Raw genomic sequence first — 26,725 nt, forward strand, 5'->3', positions numbered from 1 at the left:
CCCAGGGCTTGAAATTGTATGACACAAATGCTGAAACGCTTGTCTCTGCTGACTCGTCCTACAGGATGGGCGCAGTGCTTCTCCAGCAGCAAGCAGACACCAAGTGAAAACCTATGTCATATGCTTCGAGAGACCACACCAGCACTGAACAGCAATATTCCCAGATTGAGAAGGAGGAGGAAATCAACCTGTATGTTGACTCTGTCATAGCGAGCCTTTGAAATCCAGAGACATCAAGATGACGCCATACTACAGCAGTTAAAGAAGTACTGTGTTGAAGGATGGCCAAACAAGTTCTTGATTAAAAGACTGTTCCAGCCCTATCTACCATTCTCAGGTGAGCTCACAGTCTAAAATAGTCTGCTATTATATGGCAGCAGGATAGTCATCCCAGCAGCACTCAGTGCAGACGTGTTGTCCAAGCTGCATGAGGGCCATTATTGGGAATAACAAAATGCAGAGAGAGAGCTAAGTAATCCGTGTAATGGCCAGGCCTAAGAGAGCTGACAAAAATGAACTGTGACACTTTTAGCCATAAGAAAACAAACCACAGAGAAGCAATGATGCCTACTGAGTTCCGACCAAGGCCATGGTCCACTGTAGGAGCAGATCTGTTTCAGATTGAAAACAAATATTACCTGATCATTATGGACTACTTTATAAGATACTTTGAAGTGGCCAAACTATCATCCACAACATCTGAAGCTGTGATTTAGTACTTCAAGTCCATCTTTGCGTGTCATAAAATACCTGAAGTTGTGTGCTCAGACTACGGACTACACTTTACATCTGAGCCCTTTAGACAGTTCGCAGGATTGGGAATTCAGCCATGTGACATCCACTCCCCATTTCCCACAGAGCAACGGGGAGGCTACCACGCTGCTCTGCTGGCTAATAGATAAAGTCCCACAGCTTCCGATGGGGAGGAAAATAAGAACACCCGTTCCGTCATCCCATCCCAGCTCAACCCAAGATGTGTTGACATGAAGAACTTGAAAATGACAAAACTCCATGCAGCTGTCGTTCTTGTGTGAGCCTGCAGATAAGGTTTCAGTGTACCTACTGCTGGTGTAAATGGTAAACTGTACTTATTCTAGTATTTTCAACCACTCAATGCGCTGTATACTACATGGCCGTACCCATTCGCATACATGCATACACTGATGGCAGTGGCCAAGGAAGATAGTTGATTGTTGGGTCTCAGTCCTAGGGCATCAAATACAGATGCTTTAGGACTCTGGGAATGAGACTCAACTATCAACTCTCTTCAAGCCTCCAACCCAGTGTCTATCCTTCTTAACTTTGATTGGTTGTTTTCATTAAGGCTTATGGATTCTTGCATATGCCATTAGGATCAGAATCAGAATCAGCCAGAGGAACCAGATTTTTTCATGGATTATCTGGTTTATGTACTACTGTCAGGATATAGTTAACATTTCAGCAAATATTTGAAAAAATCTTTATAAAAATTACCTACAGCAATTTGGATTGTTTTTGGATGATTATCACCCTGATTGTGATTATTAACCACACCTGCCACCATAGCTAGTCAGTCTATTGATGTGCATTAAGTATGCATACATGGGTGTGGTTTCAGGATTTTCAAACATTCTGAGCTAACTATGTTCAAACATTTTTATCTTTACATTAAAAAAGGTATTTACAACAATTGTGATTCAGTATTGACTAAGAACAGATTGAATGAGTGCTCTTATGGCTATAGTTAACTGTGGACCACCCAGTTAGGCAGATTAACTCTTTCCAAAACACAGCATTTAAATAGCAAACATACATTCAGACTGCTATGAGAATATAGTCATTTCAGACAAAAAAACAAAAAACTTTCCCAATACAGTATATGTAAATCATTTCATACTGGACTACACTAATGAAAAAAGGCAAAAATAGGTAAAGGCTTGGTCAGAGGAGTTTATTTGTCAACATGGATACAGCCAGGTGAACACCAGGTTATGAAACTATTTAGTCGGCTCTAGTCCTGATAAGGTTTGCCTGAATATCTGCCCTAGGTCCAGATTTTGTACAAATTCAACTCATGACCCCACTACGCCTTAACCTCATCTCATCTCATCTGGCTCCCTTTCCCTTAGCTACATTGACATACCTCAATAAAAACACCTGTACAACACATTCCAATACAACAGCGCAGCATATGAAGTCAAAAAATGTATTTGATAAGCTTAATGTTTTGACAGGCCATTGAATTGGATCGCAGTACAAGTATTTCAATCTATTTCTCAAACACAAAACAAAAAATTTCTAAGTATAAGTCTAGTAATCTTATCTCTTGTTAGAAGTATCCATTGCCTCCTGTTTCAACTCATTTGGCTGCTCCGCCACAAACCCCAAAATCTGCAGGCCCCATCCTGACTCAGCTGAATCCCTGACAGACATCTGACTGCTGTCAGAGCCATGCAGAGTTGTAGTAACTGCCACCACAGCAGAATGACTGGGGCTGTCTTGATGCATTTGCTCTGAACTAACAGAATCAGAACTGTGTAGTCTTGTAATGTTACCAGGAACTTCTTGTACTTCCTTATTTGTCTTTGCTGCTCCAGTTAACTGACTCCGATGAAGAGCTTCACCTTCATTTCCAGAATCAAAATCAGACTCACAAATTAACTTATCTATACAGATTGGATCCCTGGATGCAGCTGGGTGAGCAGACCAGCCTGATTCCAACCCTCTGATCTGTAGACTGTGAAGCATATCATCATCATCATCATCATCATCATCATCATCATCTCCTCCTCCATGTGGTCCTTTACTGCTAATGCCTGATTGTCCTGGTATCCTGTTGGACTTGGTGTCCACTGAGTTATTAGCAGACTTGACCTGTTTTGACCACGGGAGTGTGTCAGACGTATCTGACTCCAGTCTGCTCTTTCTTGACTTTCTGATATCAGGAAAACCAGCATAGTCAATTTCAATGTTACTGCTGGCAGATAATGGCTCAAGTCTATTGCCATGCAGACTCTCATGAACTCTTGAATCCCAAACACTGATTGTACTGTTGGTGGCACTACAACTCATTTTATCACCATCAGTACAAGGTTTAATCATAGGAATTACAGTGGTAGAAATATTTTCAGCAAAACCATGATTACTTCCATTATCAGAATAAATACCAAAACTGGAATTTCTTGTAATAGTGGTGGTACCAAAATCATGTCTTAAAGCATTAGTGCTTCTGTTCTCACTGGATAAACCATTCTCTGAGCCATTTTTGGTGCTAGAGACCTCCTCCCTGGCCTGAAACGTCTCATTTCCCTCTTGTTTTGTCTGGTCAGAAATACTGATGTCATCCATTTTTATTTCTTTCTGCTGGCTGTCTACCTTTTCCTTCACTACCTCTTCTGTCTCACCTTCCTCCTTTTCTTTCTTTCCTTGCTGGCTGACAGCAACACCGTGCCTCCATTTTTTTCTGGCAACAAGGAGCACGGAAGGCTTCTCAGGAATGGCTTCTACTTTTTCCTCCTCATGTCCAATCTCTGACTCCTGTGGAAAGGTCTGGACATTTTTAAGGTGCTCATCTATACTATTTTCCCTTCTCTCTTCTTGATCAAACAATTCTCTTCCCTCCTCTGCTTGGAAAGACACCGCCCTCATCCTTGATTTCTCTTCGTCCTTTTGTCCAATGAACCAGCCTGGACTACTGACTGTGTTCTTCATAGCTGAGGGGGAAAAAAAAAAAAAAGTAAACAAGTTGAAACAAGTAAAAAACACAACATAATTTTACCTGAGACATACTGCCAATGGTATTCAGTGTCTATAGGGTCTCTGCTCCATTTGAACAAAAGTGTCCTGAGATGACTTTTGTTATACTTTGGCACTATGCAAATAAAAGTGGAGCCATACAGATACCCTTTTTTAATTTTTTTATTTTACCAAAATATAGTTATAGTTCTTGGTGTAGACAGCCCTTTGTTTGTTCCATATGACTACATTCTCAGAACTTACTATCCTGTATGTTAGTACACGTGGAATCGCAGCAGGAGCATACTGGGGGTGGGGCTTCCAGCTCCTCCCACCTAAACACATTATAAAAAGCAGTCATATAAAGTGTTGAAATTATTTGTTTTCATATTGATTCATATTCCTTTCATCTGAATATCATTATCATTCTACATTGTCATTTTACATTAAAGTACCAACTGTGTTACACTTGTAAAGGATATTTTAATAGCATTGGTTGTTTACCTTCCAGCAGCCTTGTTGAAGTTGCACGACTTTGAGTTGTGGGTAGTGGTGAGACCGACTGACATTGAACAGTGGAGGTACAGCACCTATGCACAAACAGCAGGTAAAAAAAAACATAATACACTGCTGTCTCTACTTGTAAATGGACTGTAATTATATAGCGCCTTTCTAGTTTGATGGTGGAGCATCAGGAGTGATTTGGGGTTCAGTATCTTGCTCAAGGACACTTCAACATGTAGCAGGAGGAGCCGGCGATCGAACCAACAACCTTTTCATTTGTGGCCCAGTCTACCTCCACAGCTGCCCCAAACACTAAATGTGACGAAAATAAAAATGGACACTGTATAGTGCTTGACTCGTCATTATGACTTTCACTGTGTGTAGTTACATTTTTATTTCTGGTAGAGACATTTTGCAAACAGTTTTTGTATAATTTAAATAAGAAATGTTTCCTTAAGATGAATTTATGAATGTTTAAGTTAAGCTTTTCTTCATTATTTAAATAAATCAGGTTAGGAATAATCATTGGTGTTACCTAATAGGTAATGGTTATATAATCAGGAACAACATGTAAACATTTCTTTAAAATGCTTATACAAACCGTGGCACACAGGCTATGATAAAAACAACAAAAATAAGCACTAGCACAAGGATAAAAACAAAATCAGGAAAGTTTTACTCATTCGTTACTCTTTTCAGTAATATTACTTTACTTATATCTCCTATCAGTAATTAGTTACCCTACAAGTTTTATTACTTTTCTGATACTCCCCATAAAATTGGTAACTGCATCCCTTCTCTCCCAAATTCAATGATTAAAATCCAGTTTTGTTTGTTAAATTCAAAGTATTGGAAATATTTACAACCGCTGAATGTAAGCGTTTTGATGTGATTGGATTTCAAATCAGTAGGGGGGTGACAACAAAGTAAGTTAACAATCAGGTTGTAAACTAATATTACTGAAATGTATTATTAGTTACATCGCTAGTTACTGAGGAAAGTAATATTATTGCTAGTGCATGTCTTACTGCCCAACACTGGATTTGGAAATTTCCTTGTGTCTCATAGCATAAACTTTCTGTTGTTGCATGATGTTGGTGACTTCAGGTAATTATTAATGACGAACATCAACCGGAGCAGAGGCCTGGTTTTGAGCTTACTTGAGAGACTGCTCCGATGAAAAATGCATCCACATAGAACTTTAACACTCTGCGTTCTCCCATCAGGAACCTGGAGCTGCTGCCTTCCCTCCTGCTGTCTGTCATGCAGCTGTAATCAAAAATCAGAGCACAAACACATCAATCAAGATGTATAAGGTGACAAACTAAGTACTGTGAATACAAATGTGTGACTTCTTACTAGAGACACACCCATAGTTAGAAATAATATCCACTTTGGGCACAGAGTTTGGGTCTGTGGAGCTTGTGGCATAGCATGAGTCAACGTAAAGCCTCTCCCCAGCCAATAAAGCTCCTGTCTGGGCCACAAAATACACCGGATCCCCCAAAAAGAACCAGTGGCCTGAAGGAAGGGGCTCCCACTTGGCTGTTAAAACACAAACATACACGTTCATATTCAAGGCAAACAAAACACATTGACTGAAATTGTGTTTCCTTTTGTATTTTGTCTTTATTGTCATGATCAAACTATACTATAGGATTTCACTGTATTAGCTTGGATTTATGCTTTCATATTTATACAGTTCAACTTGTACCCACATAGAATACACACATTTTCCAGGCTACACCTTTTTAAAAATAAATTCAAAATGATAAATTACAAATGACTTCGGGATTGCTTCGAAATATATTAAAGCCGAAGTTACAGGAAAATTATTTGGTCTGAAAACTGGAAGCTGTAGAATTACACTAACAGTGTTGAGTTGAATTAGTTTCAGAATGGCTAAATAACGTAACTGTAGAATCACCGTAGAACTTTCAACACTTGCAGCTCTAATGTGAACAGTTCACATCAAGTCATTGTTAAATGAGTAAGAAGTTATTTCTTGTTGAAACAAGACGTGATGGCAAATTTGAGCAGATCATTTCAGATATTTACAGTTAACATGTCATCTTGTGCAAAAACACTGAATCCTTTAGATACTGTAGGCATAGGTTACCATTGCAAACAGAGAGGCTGAAGCTGAGTTTACTCCTGATGTTCTTCATAAAGGTCGAGTGCAGAACGTGAGGTCTGAAGCCAACTTGGTAAGAGTAATGAAACCTGAGACAGAAGAAAGGATTTTCTCATGACAAAAAGGAAACTTGAGATCTCTCATATCACTCATCACTCCAGAGGCTGATAAAAGCCCTTATGTCAGAGGACATTTTGTGGTTCAGACACTTAAATAGAAACAGGTTCTATCAGAAAGAACAACACTGAGGCACTTCATAAAGCCTGAACCCAACATACAAATGATGTCACTTAATAAAATGCTAATGTTAGTGTGTTTTACATCTGTAGCAACTGACATTGAGCGGTAAATATCTATTCTCACATTGAGAACAGATATTACAGAAGCATATTGCATTTACTTGAGAAATAATTTAATAAGCCAAGTAATTCATAAGCCACAGTTCACTTATAAACCACAGAGTTGTATTAGGCTTCATGAGTGCCTGCTCTCTGCTGTCCTCCCGTGTGTGGCATTGTGCCACACCAACCACCCTTCCTGCATGCACGCTGGAGCTTGCTGGAGACCCAGTGTTAAGGAAGTCAGCCCTGGGCATGGAGAGCCTGCTGGAGGTACACTACCGTTCAAAAGTTTGGGGTCACTTAGAAATGTCCTTATTTTTGAAAGAAAAGCATTGTTTTTTCAATGAAGATAACATTAAATTAATCAGAAACACAGTCTAGACATTGTTAATGTGGTAAATGACTATTCTAGCTGGAAACGGCTGATTTTTAATGGAATATCTACATAGGTGTACAGAGGCCCATTTCCAGCAACCATCACTCCTGTGTTCTAATGGTACATTGTGTTAGCTAATCGTGTTAAAAGGCTAATTGATGATTACAAAACCCTTCTGCAATTATGTTAGCACAGCTGAAAACTGTTGTGCTGATTAGAGAAGTTATAAAACTGGCCTTCCTTTGAGCTTGTTGAGTATCTGGAGCATCAGCATTTGTGGGTTAGATTATACTCTCAAAATGGCCCGAAAAAGAGAACTTTCTTCTGAAACTCGACAGTCTATTCTTGTTCTGAGAAATGAAGGCTATTCCATGCGAGAAATTGCCAAGACACTGAAGATTTCCTACAATGGTGTGTACTACTCCCTTCAGAGAACAGCACAAACGGGCTCTAACCAGAATAGAAAGAGAAGTGGGAGGCCCCGGTGCACAACTAAGCAAGAGGACAAGTACATTAGAGTCTCTAGTTTGAGAAATAGACGCCTCACATGTCCTCAACTGGCAGCTTCATTAAATGTAACCCGCAAAACGCCAGTCTCAACGTCCACAGTGAAGAGGCGACTCCAGGATGCTGGCCTTCTAGGCAGAGTGGCAAAGAAAAAGCCATATCTGAGACTGGCCAATAAAAGGAAAAGATTAAGATGGGCAAAAGAACACAGACATTGGACAGAGGAAGATTGGAAAAAAGTGTTATGGACAGACAAATCTAAGTTTGAGGTGTTTGGATCACACAGAAGAACATTTGTGAGACGCAGAACAAGTGAACAGATGCTGGAGGAGTGCCTGACGCCATCTGTCAAGCATGGTGGAGGTAATGTGATGGTCTGGGGCTGCTTTGGTGCTGGTACAGTGGGAGATTTGTACAAGGTAAAAGGGATTTTGAATAAGGAAGGCTATCACTCCATTTTGCAACACCATGCCTTACCCTGTGGACAGCGCTTGATTGGAGCCAATTTCCTCCTACAACAGGACAATGACCCAAAGCACACCTCCAAACTATGCAAGAGCTATTTAGGGAAGAAGCAGTCAGCTGGTATTCTGTCTGTAATGGAGTGGCCAGCGCAGTCACCAGATCTCAACCCTATTGAGCTGTTGTGGGAGCAGCTTGACCGTATGGTACGTAAGAAGTGCCCATCAAGCCAATCCAACTTGTGGGAGGTGCTTCAGGAAGCGTGGGGCGAAATTTCTTCAGATTACCTCAACAAATTGACAGCTAGAATGCCAAAGGTCTGCAAGGCTGCAATTGCTGCAAATGGAGGATTCTTTGACGAAAGCAAAGTTTGAAGGACAAAATTATTATTTCAAATAAAAATCATTATTTCTAACCTCGTCAATGTCTTGACTATATTTTCTATTCATTTTGCAACTCATTTGATGACTAAAAGTGTGAGTTTTCATGGAAAACATGAAATTGTCTGGGTGACCCCAAACTTTTGAACGGTGGTGTATCTCTAATTCAGTTAAAAAGAGCAGAATTTGTTTTTCATGAAAACTTACTTTGTCACATTTAGTCAAATATTACATTACAGGTATTACATACTCAATTTTCAGAGTTTTTGAGTCAAAGAGTGGTGTTATTATTTTTTTTAAATGGATCATGAAACCTAACAAAGCGAGTGGACTTTGGTCACAGAATGGAGCGGGGACAAGAGAGAGCATTCTTAGCCAAGTGCTACTTAAAACCCTGAAACAGAGTAGACAGGTAGTCACAGACAGCCTTTTAAATGACAGTGTTTGGGAGGTGTTCATTACCTGTTGTAATGGCAGTGGACGGGGAGGTTAAGTGGTAGAACTCTGATGACGTAGCCTTGTGGAGGTGGAGTATAGTACAGTGAAAAGGTATACATCAGCTGACCACCAACAACCTGAGAAATTTGAGAGATTAAATATGAAGTAATTTTTTTTATTCCATATACATTTAAAGCAGTTGAAATTCATCTAGATAGTAGTAGAAGTAGTTGTGGCCGAGTGGTTAAGGCGATGGATTAGAAATCAATTGGGGTCTCCCCGCCCAGGTTTGAATCCTGCCGACAACGCGAAGTCAGTCTCTCTCTCTCTCTCTCTCTCTCCAGAAGAGAGATGTGGGAAAGAGACAAGGATGGAGGAATTGTATTAACCCATTGGGGCATTACTCCCATTCATTCACTCAAGCACAGCAGCCACTAAGTTACAAAGTTCATCTGAAACTAATGAGAATTTCAGCAGTCCATGTTAGTAAAATAAAGTGAATATTTTCCTTTTTTGGTACAAAATTCCCTCACAGCCCTGGGCTATGTCCAAAGTCAACCCCTTTGTTCACTAATTTACTTCTACTAACTGTATACACTCCATAGTTAAATCAATAGTGAGCAGAACATTTATATTTTGGTCACCTACTAATCATAATTTTTTCATCAATATTAACAGCTGTAGAGTAGCACAACAATAACTTTAGTTGTTTTATTGTGGGATTTTTTTAGGCCACTATTTAATGGATTTTTATTTTATGAATTTATTTTTTAAATACCCAAACTTTATGGAGCCCCTAAAGGGACATGAAAAAAAAAAAAAAAAAAAAAAAAAAAAAAAATATATATATATATATATATATATATATATATATATATATATATATATATAAATATATATATAGATAGCATATATATATATATGAAACGTTTCTAGTGAGCACTAGATCTGTATCTAGTGAGCACTATATATGGATCAAGTGTTGTGGCAAATCAGCACATGGCTCATTTAAATATTAAAATTAGCCATGTGTTAATAGGTCACAACACGAAAATGTAACCAATGAAATTACTTATTTTGACACACATTTTAAGCCAATACCTATTAAACTAACAAGGTAATGTGTCAAAAGGTGGACTGTTTGTTATTTTCTCAAAAAGAGGACAGGCATTTAAATGCGGACTGTAACAAAAAAGGTTACAGATTAATTTACATTTTTTACTTACAGACAAATTAGTTTAATACTCATTTGAATATTAAAATTAGCCATGTGTTGATTCACCACAATATGGATAGGATCTAGTGCGCACTAGAAACGTTTCATTTCCCCCCCCCATGTCCCTTTAGGGGCTCCGTACAAACTTCATACCCTCAAATTAAAATGGCAGATAGTAAGGGTAATGCACATACAGGTGCATCTCAATAAATTAGAATATCATGACAAAGTTCATTTATTTCAATAATTCAATTCAAAAAGTGAAACCTATATTATATAGATTCATTACACACAGAGTGAAATATTTCAAGCCTTTATTTCTTTTAATTTTGATGATTATGGCTTACAGCTAATGAAAACCCCAAATTCAGTATCTCAGAATATTCGTAATAGTTCAATATTGTAGACTCACAATTTCCCACTCTAAATCAGTTTATTAACTCAAAACACCTGCAAAGGTTTCCTGAGCCTTTAACGGTCTCTAAGTCTGGTTTAGTAGGATACACAACCATGGGGAAGACTGCTGGCTTCACAGTTGTCCAGAAGACCGTCATTGACATCCTCCTTATGGGAGGATAAGCCACAAAAGGTCATTGCTAAAGAAGCTTGCTGTTCAGAGTGCTGTATCCAAGCATATTCATAGAAAGTTGAGTGGCAGGAAAAGGTGTGGTAGCAGCAGGGATAACCGCAGCCTTGAGAAGATTGTCAAGCAAAATCCATTCAAGAATTTGAGGGAGCTTCACAAGGAGTGGACTGAGGCTAGAGTCAGTGCATCAAGAGCCACCACACACACACACATATGATCCATGTATGATAGATGTATCCAGGACATGGGCTACAACTGTCAGAAGCGTCTTACCTGGGCTAAGGAGTAAAAGGACTGGACTGTTGCTCAGTGGTCCAAAGTCCCCTTTTCAGATGAAAGTGAAGTTTGCATTTCATTTGGGAATCAAGATCTTCCTCCAAAGTCTGGAGAAGGAGTGGAAAGGCACAGAACCCAAGTTGCTTTTAGTCCAGTGTGAAGTTTCCACAGTCAGATATCATCTGCTGGTGTTGGTCCACTGTGTTTTATCAAGTCCAAAGTCAACGCAGCCATCTACCAGGACATTTTAGAGCATGCTTCCTTTTGCTAATAAGCTTCATGGAGATGCGGATTTCATTTTCCAGCAGGACACCTCGGCAGTGCCACGGGCTGATCGCCTCCATGCCACACTGCATTGATGCAGTAATTCATGGAAAAGGAGCCCCGACCAAGTATTGAGTGCATATATATGCACATACACTACTCACAAAAAGTTAGGGATATTCCACTTTCAGGTGAAATTTATGGAAAATGGAAAAAGTTGATGCTACAGTGATATTATATCATGAAAGTAGGGCATTTAAGTAGAAGGTCAAATTAAGATCACCTGGAAAGGTTATAGTGCATTTTATTTACATTCTGAAATTTCATCCGAAAGCCAAATATCCCTAATTTTTTGTGAGTAGTGTACTTTTGAGTAAGCTGACATTTCTGTATTAAAATGTATTGGTCTTATGAAATATTCTAATTTTCTGAGATACTGAATTTGGGGTTTTCATTAGCTGTAAGCCATAATCATCAAAATTAAAAGAAATAAAGGCTTGAAATATTTCACTCTGTGTGTAATGAATCTATATAATATGAGTTTCACTTTTTTAATTGAATTACTGAAATAAATGAACTTTGTCATGATATTCTAATTTATTGGAGATGCACCTGTATTAGTTAGATTAAGTGGTTTTGGAGGCAGTGCTGAAGAGTGGTCGTACCTTGCCAGTCTATAAGGAGCCAAAACTGAAGTTAGGGATGGTGTAGTACATTAAAATTAAAGTTTTAAGATGAAAATGTTCATAGGGTTTTAGTGAAAATACCTCATTTAGTCATATTTTTTTATGTTGATCAATGGTAAAAATAGTAGATATTTTGGGAGAACACAATTCTAGCTAGTGAAAAAAAGTAGAGTCTCTTGTTTTAGATGTAAAATCTGTATTAAATGGTAGAAGACAAACAAAACTTCACAAATATTCATTGTTGAGTGACATTCCCAGGTTATTTATGTTAAATACTGACGCTGGGAATGAGACTCAACAATCAACTATGGTCAAGCCATCAACTCAAAGTGTCTTTGAACCTTTCTTGGCTCTGGTTTTCATTCAGGCTCAGTGGATTCTTGCAATGCCAGATTGCATAACTCTTACCATAACCCTATGGCCAGGACATAAAAGTTTCAGCAAATATTTTGATAACATTGTACTCAAATTACTTATAGCTCTATCAGAATGGTTAGAAACCACAGAAGTAGTGTGCAAAGTAAGTGAAGAGATATTTGACGTTTAGTGGAATCCCGACCTTAGATTCTCCATCACAATCTGTCAGTTTGTAGTGAAAATACAGGAAGCGGGGGCTGATTCTGCTGGCTTCGCATGAGCCCAGTCGGAACAGGGATGGCACGGTCCAAGCACGCAGCTGAAGGCGGTCCATGCGCACAGAGATTTTATCAATACCACACCAGACTTCCACAGCACGAGCACCTGTCCCTCGGACGCTCTGGTGTTGTTGTGTTGGTGGTAACAGCAGCGAAGTCAATCCGGCGGGAAGCGGTCTTTTATGAAGTCCCGGTCGAAACAGGTCTCGTGCCACAAGTGGCCCTGGTGCCTGTAAGAACACGGGCAGATGGTAGAATGGAGGGCGCGGGACTCCATCCTGTTTTGTCTTTACCGGATTTCCCCATTCAGACCATGCCGCGCGCTGAACCGGACCTGCCAGTGTACCACGGAAAAATGTCAAAAGAAGCCACGGGAACACTGGCATGATGTGAAAACAGGAGCAACAGGGCGAGTGCTGGAGGAACAGTGGAGAGCCTGCTCTTGTTTGATATTACGTCTCACCTTCATTATCACACCTGCTACCCTGCTGATTGAAGTGGAACAGCCGGGTTAGAATATTTAGTGGTCCTGCTGGAGCCCTCTTGTATTTCTTCTTCTTCTTCTGTTCTCAGCTAAAGGTATTTGTGCAGCAAAAACTGTTGGATCTATAAACACCAAAATTGGCAGGTGGGTTGCAAATTCTTCCCACTACTCAGGCACATAATATTACACTTATTGATATGTATTGATATTTCAACATGTCAATCTTTTTCCATTTTACAAGCCAATCAATTATTATTTATTCCTGATTGAGACAATCAGGATGCATTTAACAAGAAGTCAATCAGAAAGCATTTAACATTTTAGGCCTTCTTTTAAGCTTTACTTTCTTTTCATCCCTTCTAACTAGCACTGTATATTGTTGTTTTAAATAGGACTGACAGTGTTGGTAGTTTTAGTTTTTTATTCTTTTGCCTTAGTTTAGCTTTTATCTATAAACAATGTGCAGGGATGTGGACACCGTGACCACCACACAACTTATGTACTTTTTAAAAAGTATTTGTTGGGGCTTTTATTGTCTTAAGGTAGTGACAGCTGAAGACAGACAGGGAGCAGAGAGAGGGGATGACACGCAGCAAAGGGTACAGGTTGGATTTGAACCATGGGCAGCTCAGCCTTGTTACATGGGACGCCAGCTCTACCAACTGAGCTACTGTGTCTGATTTGAATTTCTTTTATGGGGGATCAATAAAGAACATCTTATCTTATCTTACCCTATTTAACATTCAGCCAATCGGGGTGCATTTAACATTAGGTCTGTCAGGATATATTTAACATTCAGCCAAAATGAATATATGGTAAATGGACCTGTACTTGCATAGCATTTAAAATCAAACAAATCCAGATTTCCATCAGTTGCAGTAGTGGTGGAACATGGGACTGATGTATTTAATTTAGAGTTGTCAAATATAGACTCAGCATGAATAAAGTGTTTGTTAAACTGACTGCCACAAGGGCAGCTGTGGCTCAGAGGCAGAGTGGGTCGTTCCTTAATCAGAAGGTTGTGGGTTAATCCCCAGCTCCTGGTGCCACACGTCAAAGCATCCTTGAGCAAGATACTGAACCCCAAATTGCTCCCAATGCCATGCATCAGTGTGTGAATGTGTATGAATGTTAGTTTCTGTTTGACCTTTGAGTGGTCAGAAGACTAGAAAGGCACTATACAAGTACAGGTCCATTTGCCATTTACAATGGCAGCTTTGTCCTATATTTCATCTGAGCCAACCTGACTGTGATTAGGGAGGTCTGAAGCAACATGTGTACTTGACAAGGATTTAATTAATTTCCATAATTTTGATGGGTTATTCTCTGTAACTGATTTTAGATAAAACTCTGATTTGGAATTTCTGGTCATTGAGTTGCACTTGTTCCTCGTGGTTTTAAATGTAGTCCAATCAGCAGAAGAATTTGAATATCTAGCACTTATTTCTTAAGTGAATTAGCTCAGAAAGATCATCTGAGAATCAGGGATCGTCCCTACCACTGATCCTAAACTTCTTAATGGGAATTCATTATTTTATTAGAAAGAGAAAGGACAATCTAACGAAAATAATCCTATGCCAGTTCAACATCCGGAATCAGAGTAACTCTGCTAAGATCACTGTTGTACAAATCATACAAAAAAGCCCTGCGCTTCAAAGCTTTTAAAATATCTTTTAAAAATGAGATGGGCTTTTAGGGATTTTGGCATTCCTGACACAAGCAATCGCACAATGATCACTGACATCATTACAAAATATGCCAGTTGAGTTGTATTTGTGAGGTGTATTTGTTATATTTAAATCAAGCCAGATAGATTTTTTTGTGCTTTAGGATTTGGCCTTGTTGGTGTATTAATGAGCTGCACAAGGTTTAAGGAGTCAATAAGTTCTTTAAAACAATCTTTACAGTTACATGAAAGCCACTTCCAATTTAGATCAAACATAAGGATGATTTCAAAGCCATTAAAATCATGTAAAATATCTGAAATAGATTTGAAAACATCATTAGTGGCAGATGGGGGTCAATAGCAGCCAACCACAGTGATGGAAGAATCCTTTGATACATCTACTTTGATGGCCAAGACCTCAAATTGTTTAGCTTTAGTGACTGACAGAGTTACAGAGCTAATGAGCCTAGTTTTACCATACATGGCAACCCCACCTCCTTTACTACCCGAGCATTCCTATAGACTTTGTAGATGGCGCCACGGACAGTCGTCTCGGTGTCTTGGTGTGCATTGTTTTTTCTTGTTTTGTTTGTTAATTCAGTTTTCGTCTGTGATACCCGGAGCACTTTCACAAGAGAGGAGCTCATGCACATCAGGGGAATAACTCCAGCTGATCTCTTTCCCACTTTTCTTCTTTCTTCCAGGGAATTATTGGAAATAGTGGTCAAAGGTGCGCTCACCTTTGCTCGCGCAGTGAAAAGCAGGAGGAGAGGAAAATATGCCGGTGTGTCCGCCAACACAGACATCGCACACCGTTACCTGGAATATTCCTCTCCAACGAACTTCAGCTACTTCTAGGGAAAAACAGACTTTTCCTCATCTTCTGTTTTATGTTTCACAGAGACGTGGCTGTGTGGATCGATACCGGACTCTGCGCTGCAGCTGGCAGGCTTCCAACTCCGGATCGTGACACAGAACTCTCCAGCAAAACAAAGGGTGGATGTATCTGTTTTAACACCAACAGTAGCTGGTGTAATGATGTGACAGTGATCCAACAGCACTGCTCTCCTAATCTTTAATCTTTCTTCATTAACTGCAAACCTTTCTATGCCTTGTGCTTTCCCACCTCAAAGCCATCACAGACCCACTCCTGGACCCCCTGCAGTTCGCCTACAGAGCCAGCTGGTCTTTAAACGATGCAGTAAACATGGCCCAGCACTTCACCATCCAGCATCTGGACTCCCCAGGAACCTATGCCAGGATCCTGTTACAGGACAAGCTCTCCCAGCTCCCTGATTCCACCTGCAGCTGGATCACAGACTTCTTGCTTGACAGGAAACAGCACGTGAAGCTGGGGAAAAATGTCTCTGACTCTCAAACCATCAGCACCAGATCTCCCCAAGGCTGTGTTCTTTCTCCTTTGCTCTTCTCCCTATACACCAACAGCTGCACCTCCAGTCACCAGTCCATCAGGCTCCTGAAGTTTGCAGATGACACCTCCCTCATTGGGCCCATCTCTGGTGGAGATAATAATAATAATATTAGCACTGGAAGTCAAGCAGGACCATAGCAGTAGGCACAACCAGGATCCATGAGAACCTGCAAGACGAGAAAGCACAGAAACTTTCTATCTATATAAAGTATATATATAAAACTATATAATATTTTTTTTTCCAAATCTTTAGGGGGCCTGTTACCCAGGGGTTGTTGGGGTCTGAAAGATAACAAGTTAATGTGGGATAGTAGACCCTCAAACATAGAAAGGCTAATCCATATATAATATAAAATCTTATATTTTACTCTGTTTTCCAGTCCAGTTACATCTAGAGATAACTTTATCCCACTCCACAAAAAAAATTTAAATAATTTCTTCTAATCTAGGTAAGTCAATAGGCAAAAATACATTTTACAAATTTCTTGTCCCAGCCCAACTGATAGCTAGAGCGAAGATACTCAGGAGGATTATGGTGGATATTAAGTATCTGAGTATGACCCGTATTCATCAAGCACTGACATCAGCTCAAATAGAGAATCTGTTGGGCTCGACAGGTACACAAGAATATCATCCGCAAATAGGGCCAGTTTTTGTTCCCCTGCAGCCAATTTTATGCCTTTAATGGTATTGTTTTATCTAATCCATTGTGCCACTGGTTCAAGGAAAATCAAAAAACAAAACTACGTGGGCAACCCTGTCTTGTAGATCTCTCTAACAGAAAAGCCAGTAAGCTCTCCATTGATTTTTAATTGAGCTGATTTGATTGAGCCTGCTTGAGGCTTCTAGTTTTTAAATAATTTCTTGATTAAACCCAAATGTCTCCATAACCCCAGAAATGTCCATCTAACAGAGTCAACAGCATAGTCTGTATTTTGTTTTGATTTTGTCTTATGATTTGGAAGGATCTTCTTATGTTATCATGAGTGTGACGTGACAGAACAAAACCTGTTTGGTCCATATGAATTATTTTGGGTAGTCTTTTAGCAATGATTGATGTAAACAATTTGCAGTCAAGATATTAGAACACTAATTGGTCTGTAGTTTGCACATTCCAATGTATCTTTCCCCCCTTGGGTATAATTGAAATAATGGCTTTCCATGATGCTAGAGTTTCCCCTTTTGTCAGAACCCAGTTGAATGTTCTCAGTAAAATAAGTGTCAGGGCCTCTTTAGACTTTTATAACATTCCAAAGTGAATCTGTTTGTGCCTGGGGACTTGTTAGCTTTCAATCTGGATATAGCAGAGTACATTTCTTCTTTTGTTATAAGTGTGTGAATGTGTATGAATGTGTTAGTTTCTGTTTGATGGGCTTTGCCATCACTGAGTGAATGTGTGTGAAAGAGTGAATGTGGCACGTAGTGTAAAAGCGCTTTGAGTGGTCAGCGGACTATTAAGGCACTATACAAGTACAAGTCCATTTACCATTACCAATTACGTTGCTCTCAATGTACAAACACAGACTAACAGCATCAATAAATAGAACAAGTTCAACAAAAAAGACATAGACTTAAGTGCACGTTTATACATATATATAAACAAACATTTGTAGACAGTAGACAATAGTGCAATGGATGCTGAAATAAATATTTTACGTGCAGGTATCTTTATGTACATGGGCTAGGTAGATATGACTACTGTAGTACATACAGTATGCGCAGCATAGGTAGACGCACGCCCGCCGATAGGGGGGGACAAACAGGTCTGTTGTCCCGGGCCCAGGGTAGGGGCGGGGGGCCAGAACTGGGCCCTTATTAAATTATGGAATCATTTTTTACATTTTTTTTAAATAGCCCTATTTGTGGGGAAAAAAAGTGTAATGTTTGAGTTACATAACATCTTTCTATTTGTGTTCTTCCTAATTGTCCTTGAAATAGTGGTCAAGAACCCCCCCACCCCCAACACAAAAATGGTTTGGCCACTGATCAAATTTGATGTTGTTGTTGATTTGAAGTTCAGTACGCTAAAAAAGTCCGGCCAGCACATGTCCGGTGCTCAGAAAAGGAAAGAAAAGAGAAGAAAAGAAAAAAATAAAGAGGCCTTGGAGATTTTAAATATTTAAAAAAAAAGGTGGTGACGGTGAAGCTGGAACTGGTAAAGTTAACGTAGAGCAAGGTAAGAAACAGCGCAGCCAACGTTTACCAGCCTTGTAACGTAACAGGCCAGCTCTAATGTTAACGTCCATAAGCTTGTATAAAAGCCTGACACAACACGTTATCTTTGACAGAAACAGTTTAGTTTGGTAGCTCCGTCAGAGAGGATAAGACAGAGAGGAGAGAGATCCAGCTGCAGGCAGGTGACAGAGAGAGTAACGCGGGAGGGGCCCACTGCCCCGCAACGGAGGGACAGTCAGGCTACAGGTGAGAGAGAGAGAGAGAGTCACAGTGGAGCGGGAGGGGCCCGCTGCCCTGCCTGAGAGTCTGAGCAGAATGGATCAGAGATCACACTTAATTTCAGCAATCCTGCATTATGGCCAACTAGAATGACCAACTCTGATAGAGTGAACCTCGTACGCGTGATGGCGCCTTTCACAGAGAGGGCAAAGGAATTGCCAGCAGATGCAGAGGGCAGGGAATTCCCAAACTATCTGACATATTCCACATCCCACAATGGAAGGGAAAAAATCGATAGGGACTGGATAGTATAGCAGCTCAAAAAGGCCTTGTTTTACCTACCATGCTTGCTGTTCTCCTTTGAAGTAGAGAAAAAGTCAACTAGTGCACTAAATTCCAGAAATTTACAGAAAGCTTTATGAGAGATTTCCAGAACATGACAGAAACCGTGCACACAAACATTGTTATTGGAAGGAGAGGAAGAGCAGAGGAAAAGGAGAGATCTGGGCGTGGGGGGGACGTATTAGAATAGTATTTATGTTTTATGTTTTAAAAAGAAAAGAAATTAGGCAGGTTGACCTTCCTGAGCTGGTGCAGGAAGTACAACCTCTGCTGGGCCTTCTTGATGAATGTATCTACCCCAGTATGCCATCTATTCTCTGCCAGATCGTTCAGTCTTCAATTCTTACACCTCACCTGCCTTCGTGCCTGCCTTTGTACCTGCCTGCAAGCCTGCTATCTTCAGTAAGACATCTCCTCAACCCTCTCATTATCATCTCCATCACACTTTTTGGAAATAAAGCAACTTAACTACACTTAACTCTGAATCTGTCTTTCATTTGGGTCCACACCTTCATCTAACTTAACAGATCTATTGAGATGAATGGGTGTTTTTCTGCTCTTTGTTTCTCAAGGGAGGATGTCATTGCTATCGCTTCCCTCTCATTACTGCTTTACAGGCATTCCAGATCACAGGTGGAGACACCTCTCCATTGTCATTATTTTCGCATATTTCTTTACCAAACTGTTCAATTCTTAGTTTATTCAATATGCTAGAATTAAATCTCCAATGTGTAAGCTTCTATTCTGCCTTTTGTTTGAGTATTAACATAATTTTATGCACTGCAGTGCTCCCTTTTGGTTAATTTAGCAGCAACAGTTGCAGAGCAGGGTATTTCTCTTTGTGTAACTAGCCAAGACAGAGAGCACCTGGGCCTGCCTCTCCTGCTGCAGTTAGCTTTCACATTGTTGCCTTGGACACTATTTGTCCATGAGTATTGTGGATTTTTAAGTTTTCAATGTTATATCTATCATATATTTTCTCTGTATACATTTTATTTCTAAAAAAGAGATCAAGAGATTCCTTAATTGGTTGCTGGCATAGCTGTAGTAATAGTTAGCCCACTCTGATGCAGCATTTGTTATATTATGTACACTGTGTAGTATAATAGTGTAATAGAATTGCTAAAATATAGATTTATGTTTGTATTTTGTGTTTTTGCAGTTTTACAGATGATTAATTGTGGCTCCTTATTAAACCAACAAGAAAAGTTACGCCTTGTGTTTATTGGAGGACTACAATGGTCTGTTAACTGTCTAGCAGTGGATTAGGACTACTCCTTGTGAGGGCATTATAGCTTCTTTCTATATGCCTTGCTAAAGACGGATACAATGGGCAGTGATTGGAAAGATCCATTGTTCCAATGTGACAGTTTTTGCACCCTCCTGCTATCCATTCTGACTATCAAGAAATAATACATTTTTGTGTATGTTGTGTGGGGATGAAAAGAAGGTAAAGTCTTTACCTGATGGGTAAATTAGTTCTTTCTCTGATATTACTGCATTCATTTTTTTGATTATTTTTTCTTGATTGAATCAGTGGCGGGCTGGCCATTGGGCCAACTGGCCCGCTCGGCGATTGCCGAAAGGCTCGGTTCGGGTCGTGCTTGATTTTTAAATTAACAATCCCCTGTGCGGCTCATTAGGGTATCTGCCTGCTGAAGCTCACACAGACTGAGCAGCAACGTTGGGCACAAACACACCATCTCAGGACACTTTTCAAATAGAGCAGGGGGCAAGGAAAAACTGCCATGGAATTCAAATTGGCCGGCTTCTTGTTGGGTTTGGGTTATGGGTCCAAGAGGCTTTTTTGCTTGTCTTATCATGATACACATGCGTACCAATTTTCATACATGTCGGTCGTACGTGTCTTGGGGGCTGATTCTGGGGGGTGTGGCTAAGCCATTTTGCGACGCCCATCTGCGGGACCAAGGCAATACATAAGCCTTCGCCATGACTGAATTTTTGCTTTCGGGCATGTTTAGCCCCGCATCGCTATAGAAACATGGTTCAGTGAAAATTGTTAAGATTCACAAGATGTCATCATCGTCATCTTAAGAGACTTCTGACAGCTGGATCTGATCAATCTGCTTGGAGAAATACATAAAAGTATAAACATTACATTTCCTTTTGCCACAAGGTGGCGCTACCACTATTACTGAATATTATCACATAGATGTGTTCATGGCAGGACTCTTATCAGACACTTGAAGTTTCGTTGAGATTGGATTGGATTGGTACACTGAAGTGAAGACAACTTCCTTTTTCATGGCAAATCGTCGAAGTTGGACGCAACGGGCACGCCATTTGACTAGATGTTGTAAATAGCGCAACTTTTAATCATGAATGTCTTTGATTGCGCTGATTAAATTTGAAGTTAATCCGATCACGAAAACTACAACGCCCAAAATGACAGCTAAATCCAAAATGTCCGACTTCCTGTTGGGTTTGGGGTGTAGCGCCAAGAGGCTTTTTTGCTTGTCTGAGCATGTTACACATGCATACCAATTTTTGTGTATGTCGGACATTCGTGTCTTGGGGGCTGATTGTGGGGGGGGGGCGGGTAAGAGGCAATAAAATAATAGCCAATTCCTACAATTACAATAGGGCCTTTGCAGGATTGCTTGTGCTCGGGCCCCAATTATTGTGTTAAACTTGACAGTATTTGACAACAAACTGGGATGGAAGATGGGGTGGCCAGGCATTTTTAGGCCACCCCTCTAGATCTGCCCCTGCGCAACGCCTGTACCTTAATTGCACGAATAGAAGCGCATTAGGATCTAAACGTCGGCTACAGGGACGGTTCTTGGTAACTACGGCAAAGCAGAGCATACTTGTTTCGGTGTCCCGACGGGGTGACAAACGATGTATTGGACAAATGGAATTTGAGCGAGGCCAACCCCGAGGATGAACCATGAGTGATTTCCCTGTCACGTGGTAAACGCATAATTAGCCAACTGCAAATCAATCGTTGCCTAAACCAACCGTAGTTAAAACAATACATGCGCACTGAAATATAACCTGGGCTGGCTTGGTTCTTAAACGGCGGCTCACAGAACCGCAGTGGTGCTTGCCTTCCTGCACTGAACACCCCTGCAGGTGCCGACTTAAAGCGGCACACCGAGTCTAAAGGCTCAGTAAGGTGACTCCGGTACCGGTTGGATATTTTACGTGACTCATTGCTTCAGGGTTTGGTAAAATGTGTGAGTCCGTGTGCCATTCCCTCAGGTTGTTGGTGTGCTCATGATGTAGGCCGGTGGTAATCCTGTTGGAGGTGGGTGATCGATTATTGTTTCATATTTTCTTTGTTCAAGGATTAATATGACTATAATAGAGATGTCCGTTGTAATGTTTGTGTACAACATGTGTATTCATGTAACGTTACAGCGTAGTCAGAATTGTAGACTGCGATCCACATTTACCGGTACACCCTTCACTAATATCTGTTCAAATGTTGATGAGCGGCTCTGGCTGAGCTGGCTGTAGGCCGTTGTTCCAGATAAATCTGACTATATTAATTTAACTGGTGGCGAATTCGTCGCTAGTTGGTTGTAGTAACGGCATACAATTTAATGAGGAAGCTTCTTCCTGATACTTAATTAAGCACAAATGAGGACTAATTCGAGCATAAATACGCGGCATTATGTAAATCCATTCAAATGTTGTGCTAGTGTATAGGCTATAACTGCATTTTTGTTAAATCTACATGTAACACCTGATCTGGAGGGTTATTTGGTAATTGAATGACTTGGTCTGTAGGCCTTAAGGTTATTAACACAATCACTTTTTCCGCAGCTTGCATTATTAGTCAGTATGTGCAGCCGAATTGAATCAGTGATTTTTTCTTATATATATATATATATATATATATATATATATATATATATGTTAACATAGATGATTATAGACATGGGAAAACTAAGATGCAATCAATATCCTGCTGATATCCCACATCACCAGCTTCCATCTTGGTGCCCTTGAGCAAGGCTGGTTAAAGGGCAATTTCTAATGTGAATTTCAATGAAAAGTACATGAATCAGAACTCTGCATTTGGAAAGTATTTTTTTTTTTAACATAAGGTTATATTTCCTATTGTAAATCACATTTAGATTTGATTATGGTTAGATATCATGATACTGACTGTACTGATGAAGAAAAATCCCAAAACTCGCTGGCAGCTAGTTTACATTATCTACAGCTAGGTAATAGCTAGATGATGTATTTATTTTAACAAAAAAACCTCGTGTAACTTAAGGTCCACTTACTAGCTGAACAAACTCCCAGTGGAGGGAGTTTGTTCAGTTGTCATAGAAATGGCCATGGTCATTATACTTACTTGGCTAGTAAGTGAACAAGGAGGCAAGAGTTTTTTATCAAACTGTTTTCAATTCTTGAGGCTTCCTACTTAGTTTGTGTGGACTTCTGCTTTGTTTTTACATCATGCTTTTTTCCACCATGTCTATCTGAAATTTCAAATATATTGTACAGAGCCAGTAAGGCGGTACTTGAAGGAAGTATTACCACTTTTAAAAAAAACCTAACACTATGGGACAGAATATTGATATTTTGTGTTGTGATCTTATTTTGAACACTGCTAATGTTTTCTTTCAGAAAAGAAAGCAAAACAGCCAAATTCAAAGGAACGAGGCTTCCATAATTCATGTGCCCCTTAGTGTCTACTGGGCAAGATGAGTACAGACAGACCCAAACGGAATATCATCAAGAAAAAATATGTAAGTGAAGTTTCTTTCTACTTTTATTTTAAACATTATCCCTGGCTCTTCCTGTCACATGTCGAAGTATCCTTGAGCTGAACCCTAAATTGCTCCATCGGTGTATGAATGCGTTAGTTTCTGTTCGATGGACTTTGCTATCACTGTATGAATGTGTGTGAAAGGGTGAATGTGGCATACTGTATGAATGTGTGTGAAAGGGTGAATGTGGCATGTAGTGTGCGATTTGAGTGGTCGGAAGACTAGAAAGGCGCCATGCAAGTACAGGTCCATTTACCATTTATAGTGCCTTTCTAGTCTTCCGACCACTCAAAGCGCTTTATCACTTACATGCCACATTCTCCCACTCACACACCGATGCACAGCATCGTGAGCAATTTGGGGTTCAGTCTTTTGCTCAAGGATACTTGAGTTTCTGCGGATACCGATCCCGATCCCCGATCCAATACTTTTCCTTAATAATACAGGTGAATAGCTCTGCTGGGCGGCTGTGGCTCAGAGGCAGAGCAGGTTGTCCACTAATTGGAAGGTTGTTGGTTCGATCCCCGGCTCGTCCTGCCACATGTCGAAGTATTCTTGAGCAAGATACTGAACCCCAAATTGCTGTGAATGTGTATGAATGTGTTTCTGTTCGATAGGGTTTGCCATCGCTGAGTCAGTGTGTGTGAAAGAGTGTATATGGCATGTAGTGTAAAAGCGCTTTGGGTGGAAGACGCGCTATACAAGCACAGGACCATTTACCATTTTACCATTAAGAAAAAAAATTGCCTGCAACCAAGCTTGCCTCTGACCAGGGGCTGAGCTCATGCATACACACAGCACAGTGACATAGACAGAGAGAGTTGACGGCGAAGCACTGTGCATGAAAAGATATTTTGTACATTTTACTGTAGTATGATCATGTTTGATGAAATTTATATAATTTGAGCAGAAATAATCCACAGCTGGCAGTGTGAACAAAGCTGATGGTGTTTGTGTCTGACTCTGCAGGACATCAGTGATGGGATGCCATGGTGTGAAGAACGTCTGGTCCGGAAAGTTCTTTTCCTGTCCCTCAGGGAATTCAGAGACACACACCGCACCACACACAATCACTCACACATTCACACACGCACACACACACACAAACGCGTGTCAAAAAATACACTTTTACTGCAAAAGACGCAGACACTACCTAACACGCACAGACAAAAAAGCATACAGACAAGACAGAGTGTGCACACGTCACAACAAAAAGTCACACACAGACCACAGAATGTACACACACGAAAAAACACACACAGTGCACAAACTATGCACATGTCCAAACACCTACGCCCTCATGAACACAACAACAAAGGACAAAAAACAAACTTGTCTCAGGACTCGCACACACCAAAAAATAAATGTACTCACACACTACAGAACATGCAAGTAAAATCAAAAATGTGTACAGGGAAAATTACACACACTGAACAGCACACACACCTACAAGAAAATACACACATGTTCCTGAAGAAGTCTGTATCAACCAGGACACGCTCACAGAAATCACAAAATAGACTGTCGCTGCTGAACTCGACATATATAGAAACTGCAAAACACATGCATAGTACTCAAAACAAACACTCAGTGAGAAACACACAGACACTGCTGAGCACTCCTGTCCCGTCCAGGACACTGAGGTCACACACTCCCACAAGCCTCAGTGGTCAGTACCATCAATACTCCTCCTCTGTTAGTAATTAAGTAGTACTGCCGCTACTGTAGAAGTTCCTTCTAAAGATAATTCCAGATAGTTACCTGCTCTTATTTTAATTTTTTTTATAAATCAGTAATCACAGCCTTGTACTCACTAAGTTTGAGATATGGGAACATCGTGGCATAACTAAAAAGAGTCTGACGTGACATAAAACATGACGTGTCAGATAGGTTGGAAACTAGGCAACGGTTTATCCAAACTATCCAAACCACTTTACTTGGAGGTCAAACAGAAAGTGAACATACTTGTAATTTCACTAAGAATTCCTCATTGCACAGGAAAACTGTGCATACAACTACATTAAGTAAATTCTGTCAGTTAAGTCAGGAAGTGAGTCTGTAAGCTGTGATTGAGGTTTACAATGTACAGTTGTTTTTTTTTACATTTAATTTTAACCATATTTTTTTCTTAAAATAAGTCTGTTTTCCAGCTTGTCTAATTGACTGCTTGTGTTCAACAAACATACACAGCTGCAACTTAGATGTATTTGGGGCTGAAGCTTATGTACTTCTTTGGTTTATTTGAAGTGTCCATGAAATGAGGCTTTGATATTCGCTTAGCTGTTAACACCAGCTCTTTCCTGTCATTATTTTTAGTATGTCATTTGCTGTTTTTGTTATAGTTTTATCCATGCAGATATACATTGACATTGTATGTGTAGATCATTTTTCAAAGTACTAAAATTGTTTCATGTAAGTAACTCACATTTCAACTGTTCTGTGGCTCCAGGCTCCCTGGTTAATGGCATCAACCGGTGTCAGTCCCTCCTGTCAGCTAGTCCAAGCTGGAGCTGGCACTCACGAACACACCCTCAACAGTGCTGCCCTGCTAGCATCCATCATGACAAGGATGACCCTGCCACCAAGAGGTCTGCTGCTGTAGTGTGTTTTTGCATGTTCATTCCTATGTGCTGATCAGATGACAAATGCAAATCAAGCAGTAGTCATGATAACTACTTGTGTCGTCCAACACAAGTGTGTGTGTGTGTGTGTGTGTATATATATATATATATATCTATATATACATGCGCCCACACACACACACACACACACACACACACACACAACACACACACATACATATACATATATATAATTCCCACCATGAGCAAGCACTTGGCATCAGGGGCAGGGAAAAACTGTGATTGCATTTGTGATATTCTCTAAAAGAAAAAATTTGACCCTGCCAGTTGTAGTTTTAATAGTCCTGCTATTAGAAAGTCTGTGGTGCTGTGCAATTGTACTGAATTAGAGACACAGATGTGTTTCTCTTATTTAGCCATTGATATAAATGGGATGGACAAAATAATAGTTTAGTTTAGTTTAATGCAATAAACACTTTATACAGTTGAATCAAAAACTCCATGAGGTTAGGATGTATTACAGGACTGATTCTACTAGGACGTATTAGATTACAT

General features: G+C 40.0%; 2 protein-coding genes, 1 long non-coding RNA gene and 1 other non-coding gene across 5 annotated transcripts in view; 3 read left to right on the forward strand and 1 right to left on the reverse strand.

Moving 5' to 3' along the window:
* Nucleotides 1-1,909: 1,909 nt before the first annotated feature.
* LOC127367435 (uncharacterized) lies at nt 1,910-12,968 on the reverse strand. The gene is made up of 8 exons (XM_051407283.1): nt 12,444-12,968; nt 8,881-8,993; nt 6,338-6,441; nt 5,589-5,763; nt 5,379-5,487; nt 4,219-4,304; nt 3,979-4,049; nt 1,910-3,692 (listed from the first exon to the last, which is right to left on the reverse strand). Exons 1-8 carry the CDS (start codon nt 12,903-12,905, stop codon nt 2,299-2,301), a joined length of 2,514 nt encoding a protein of 837 aa, XP_051263243.1. The 5' UTR covers nt 12,906-12,968; the 3' UTR covers nt 1,910-2,298.
* Nucleotides 9,083-9,164, forward strand: trnas-aga (transfer RNA serine (anticodon AGA)). Its single transcript has one exon. It is a non-coding gene; the product is annotated as a tRNA-Ser (tRNA).
* On the forward strand, nt 12,962-19,310 carry LOC127367494 (uncharacterized). The gene is made up of 3 exons (XR_007885492.1): nt 12,962-13,147; nt 15,374-15,453; nt 15,571-19,310. It is a non-coding gene; the product is annotated as an uncharacterized LOC127367494 (long non-coding RNA).
* Nucleotides 19,311-21,663: 2,353 nt separating this feature from the next.
* LOC127367434 (uncharacterized) overlaps nt 21,664-26,725 on the forward strand; it is a 28,786-nt gene continuing 23,724 nt past the window's right edge. Inside the window, exons 1-4 of one of the 2 annotated variants that reach the window (XM_051407281.1) lie at nt 21,664-22,108; nt 23,446-23,567; nt 24,558-25,257; nt 26,038-26,176. In XM_051407281.1, coding sequence (XP_051263241.1) covers nt 23,523-23,567; nt 24,558-25,257; nt 26,038-26,176 — 884 coding nt within the window. In that variant the 5' untranslated portion in view covers nt 21,664-22,108; nt 23,446-23,522. Of the gene's footprint in view, nt 22,109-23,445; nt 23,568-24,557; nt 26,177-26,725 lie in introns of both variants that reach the window. The other variant, XM_051407282.1, reaches the window with a different exon arrangement.

This window comes from Dicentrarchus labrax, unplaced genomic scaffold (assembly GCF_905237075.1).
Source record: "Dicentrarchus labrax unplaced genomic scaffold, dlabrax2021, whole genome shotgun sequence".
Classification (NCBI taxonomy): Eukaryota; Metazoa; Chordata; class Actinopteri; family Moronidae; genus Dicentrarchus; species Dicentrarchus labrax.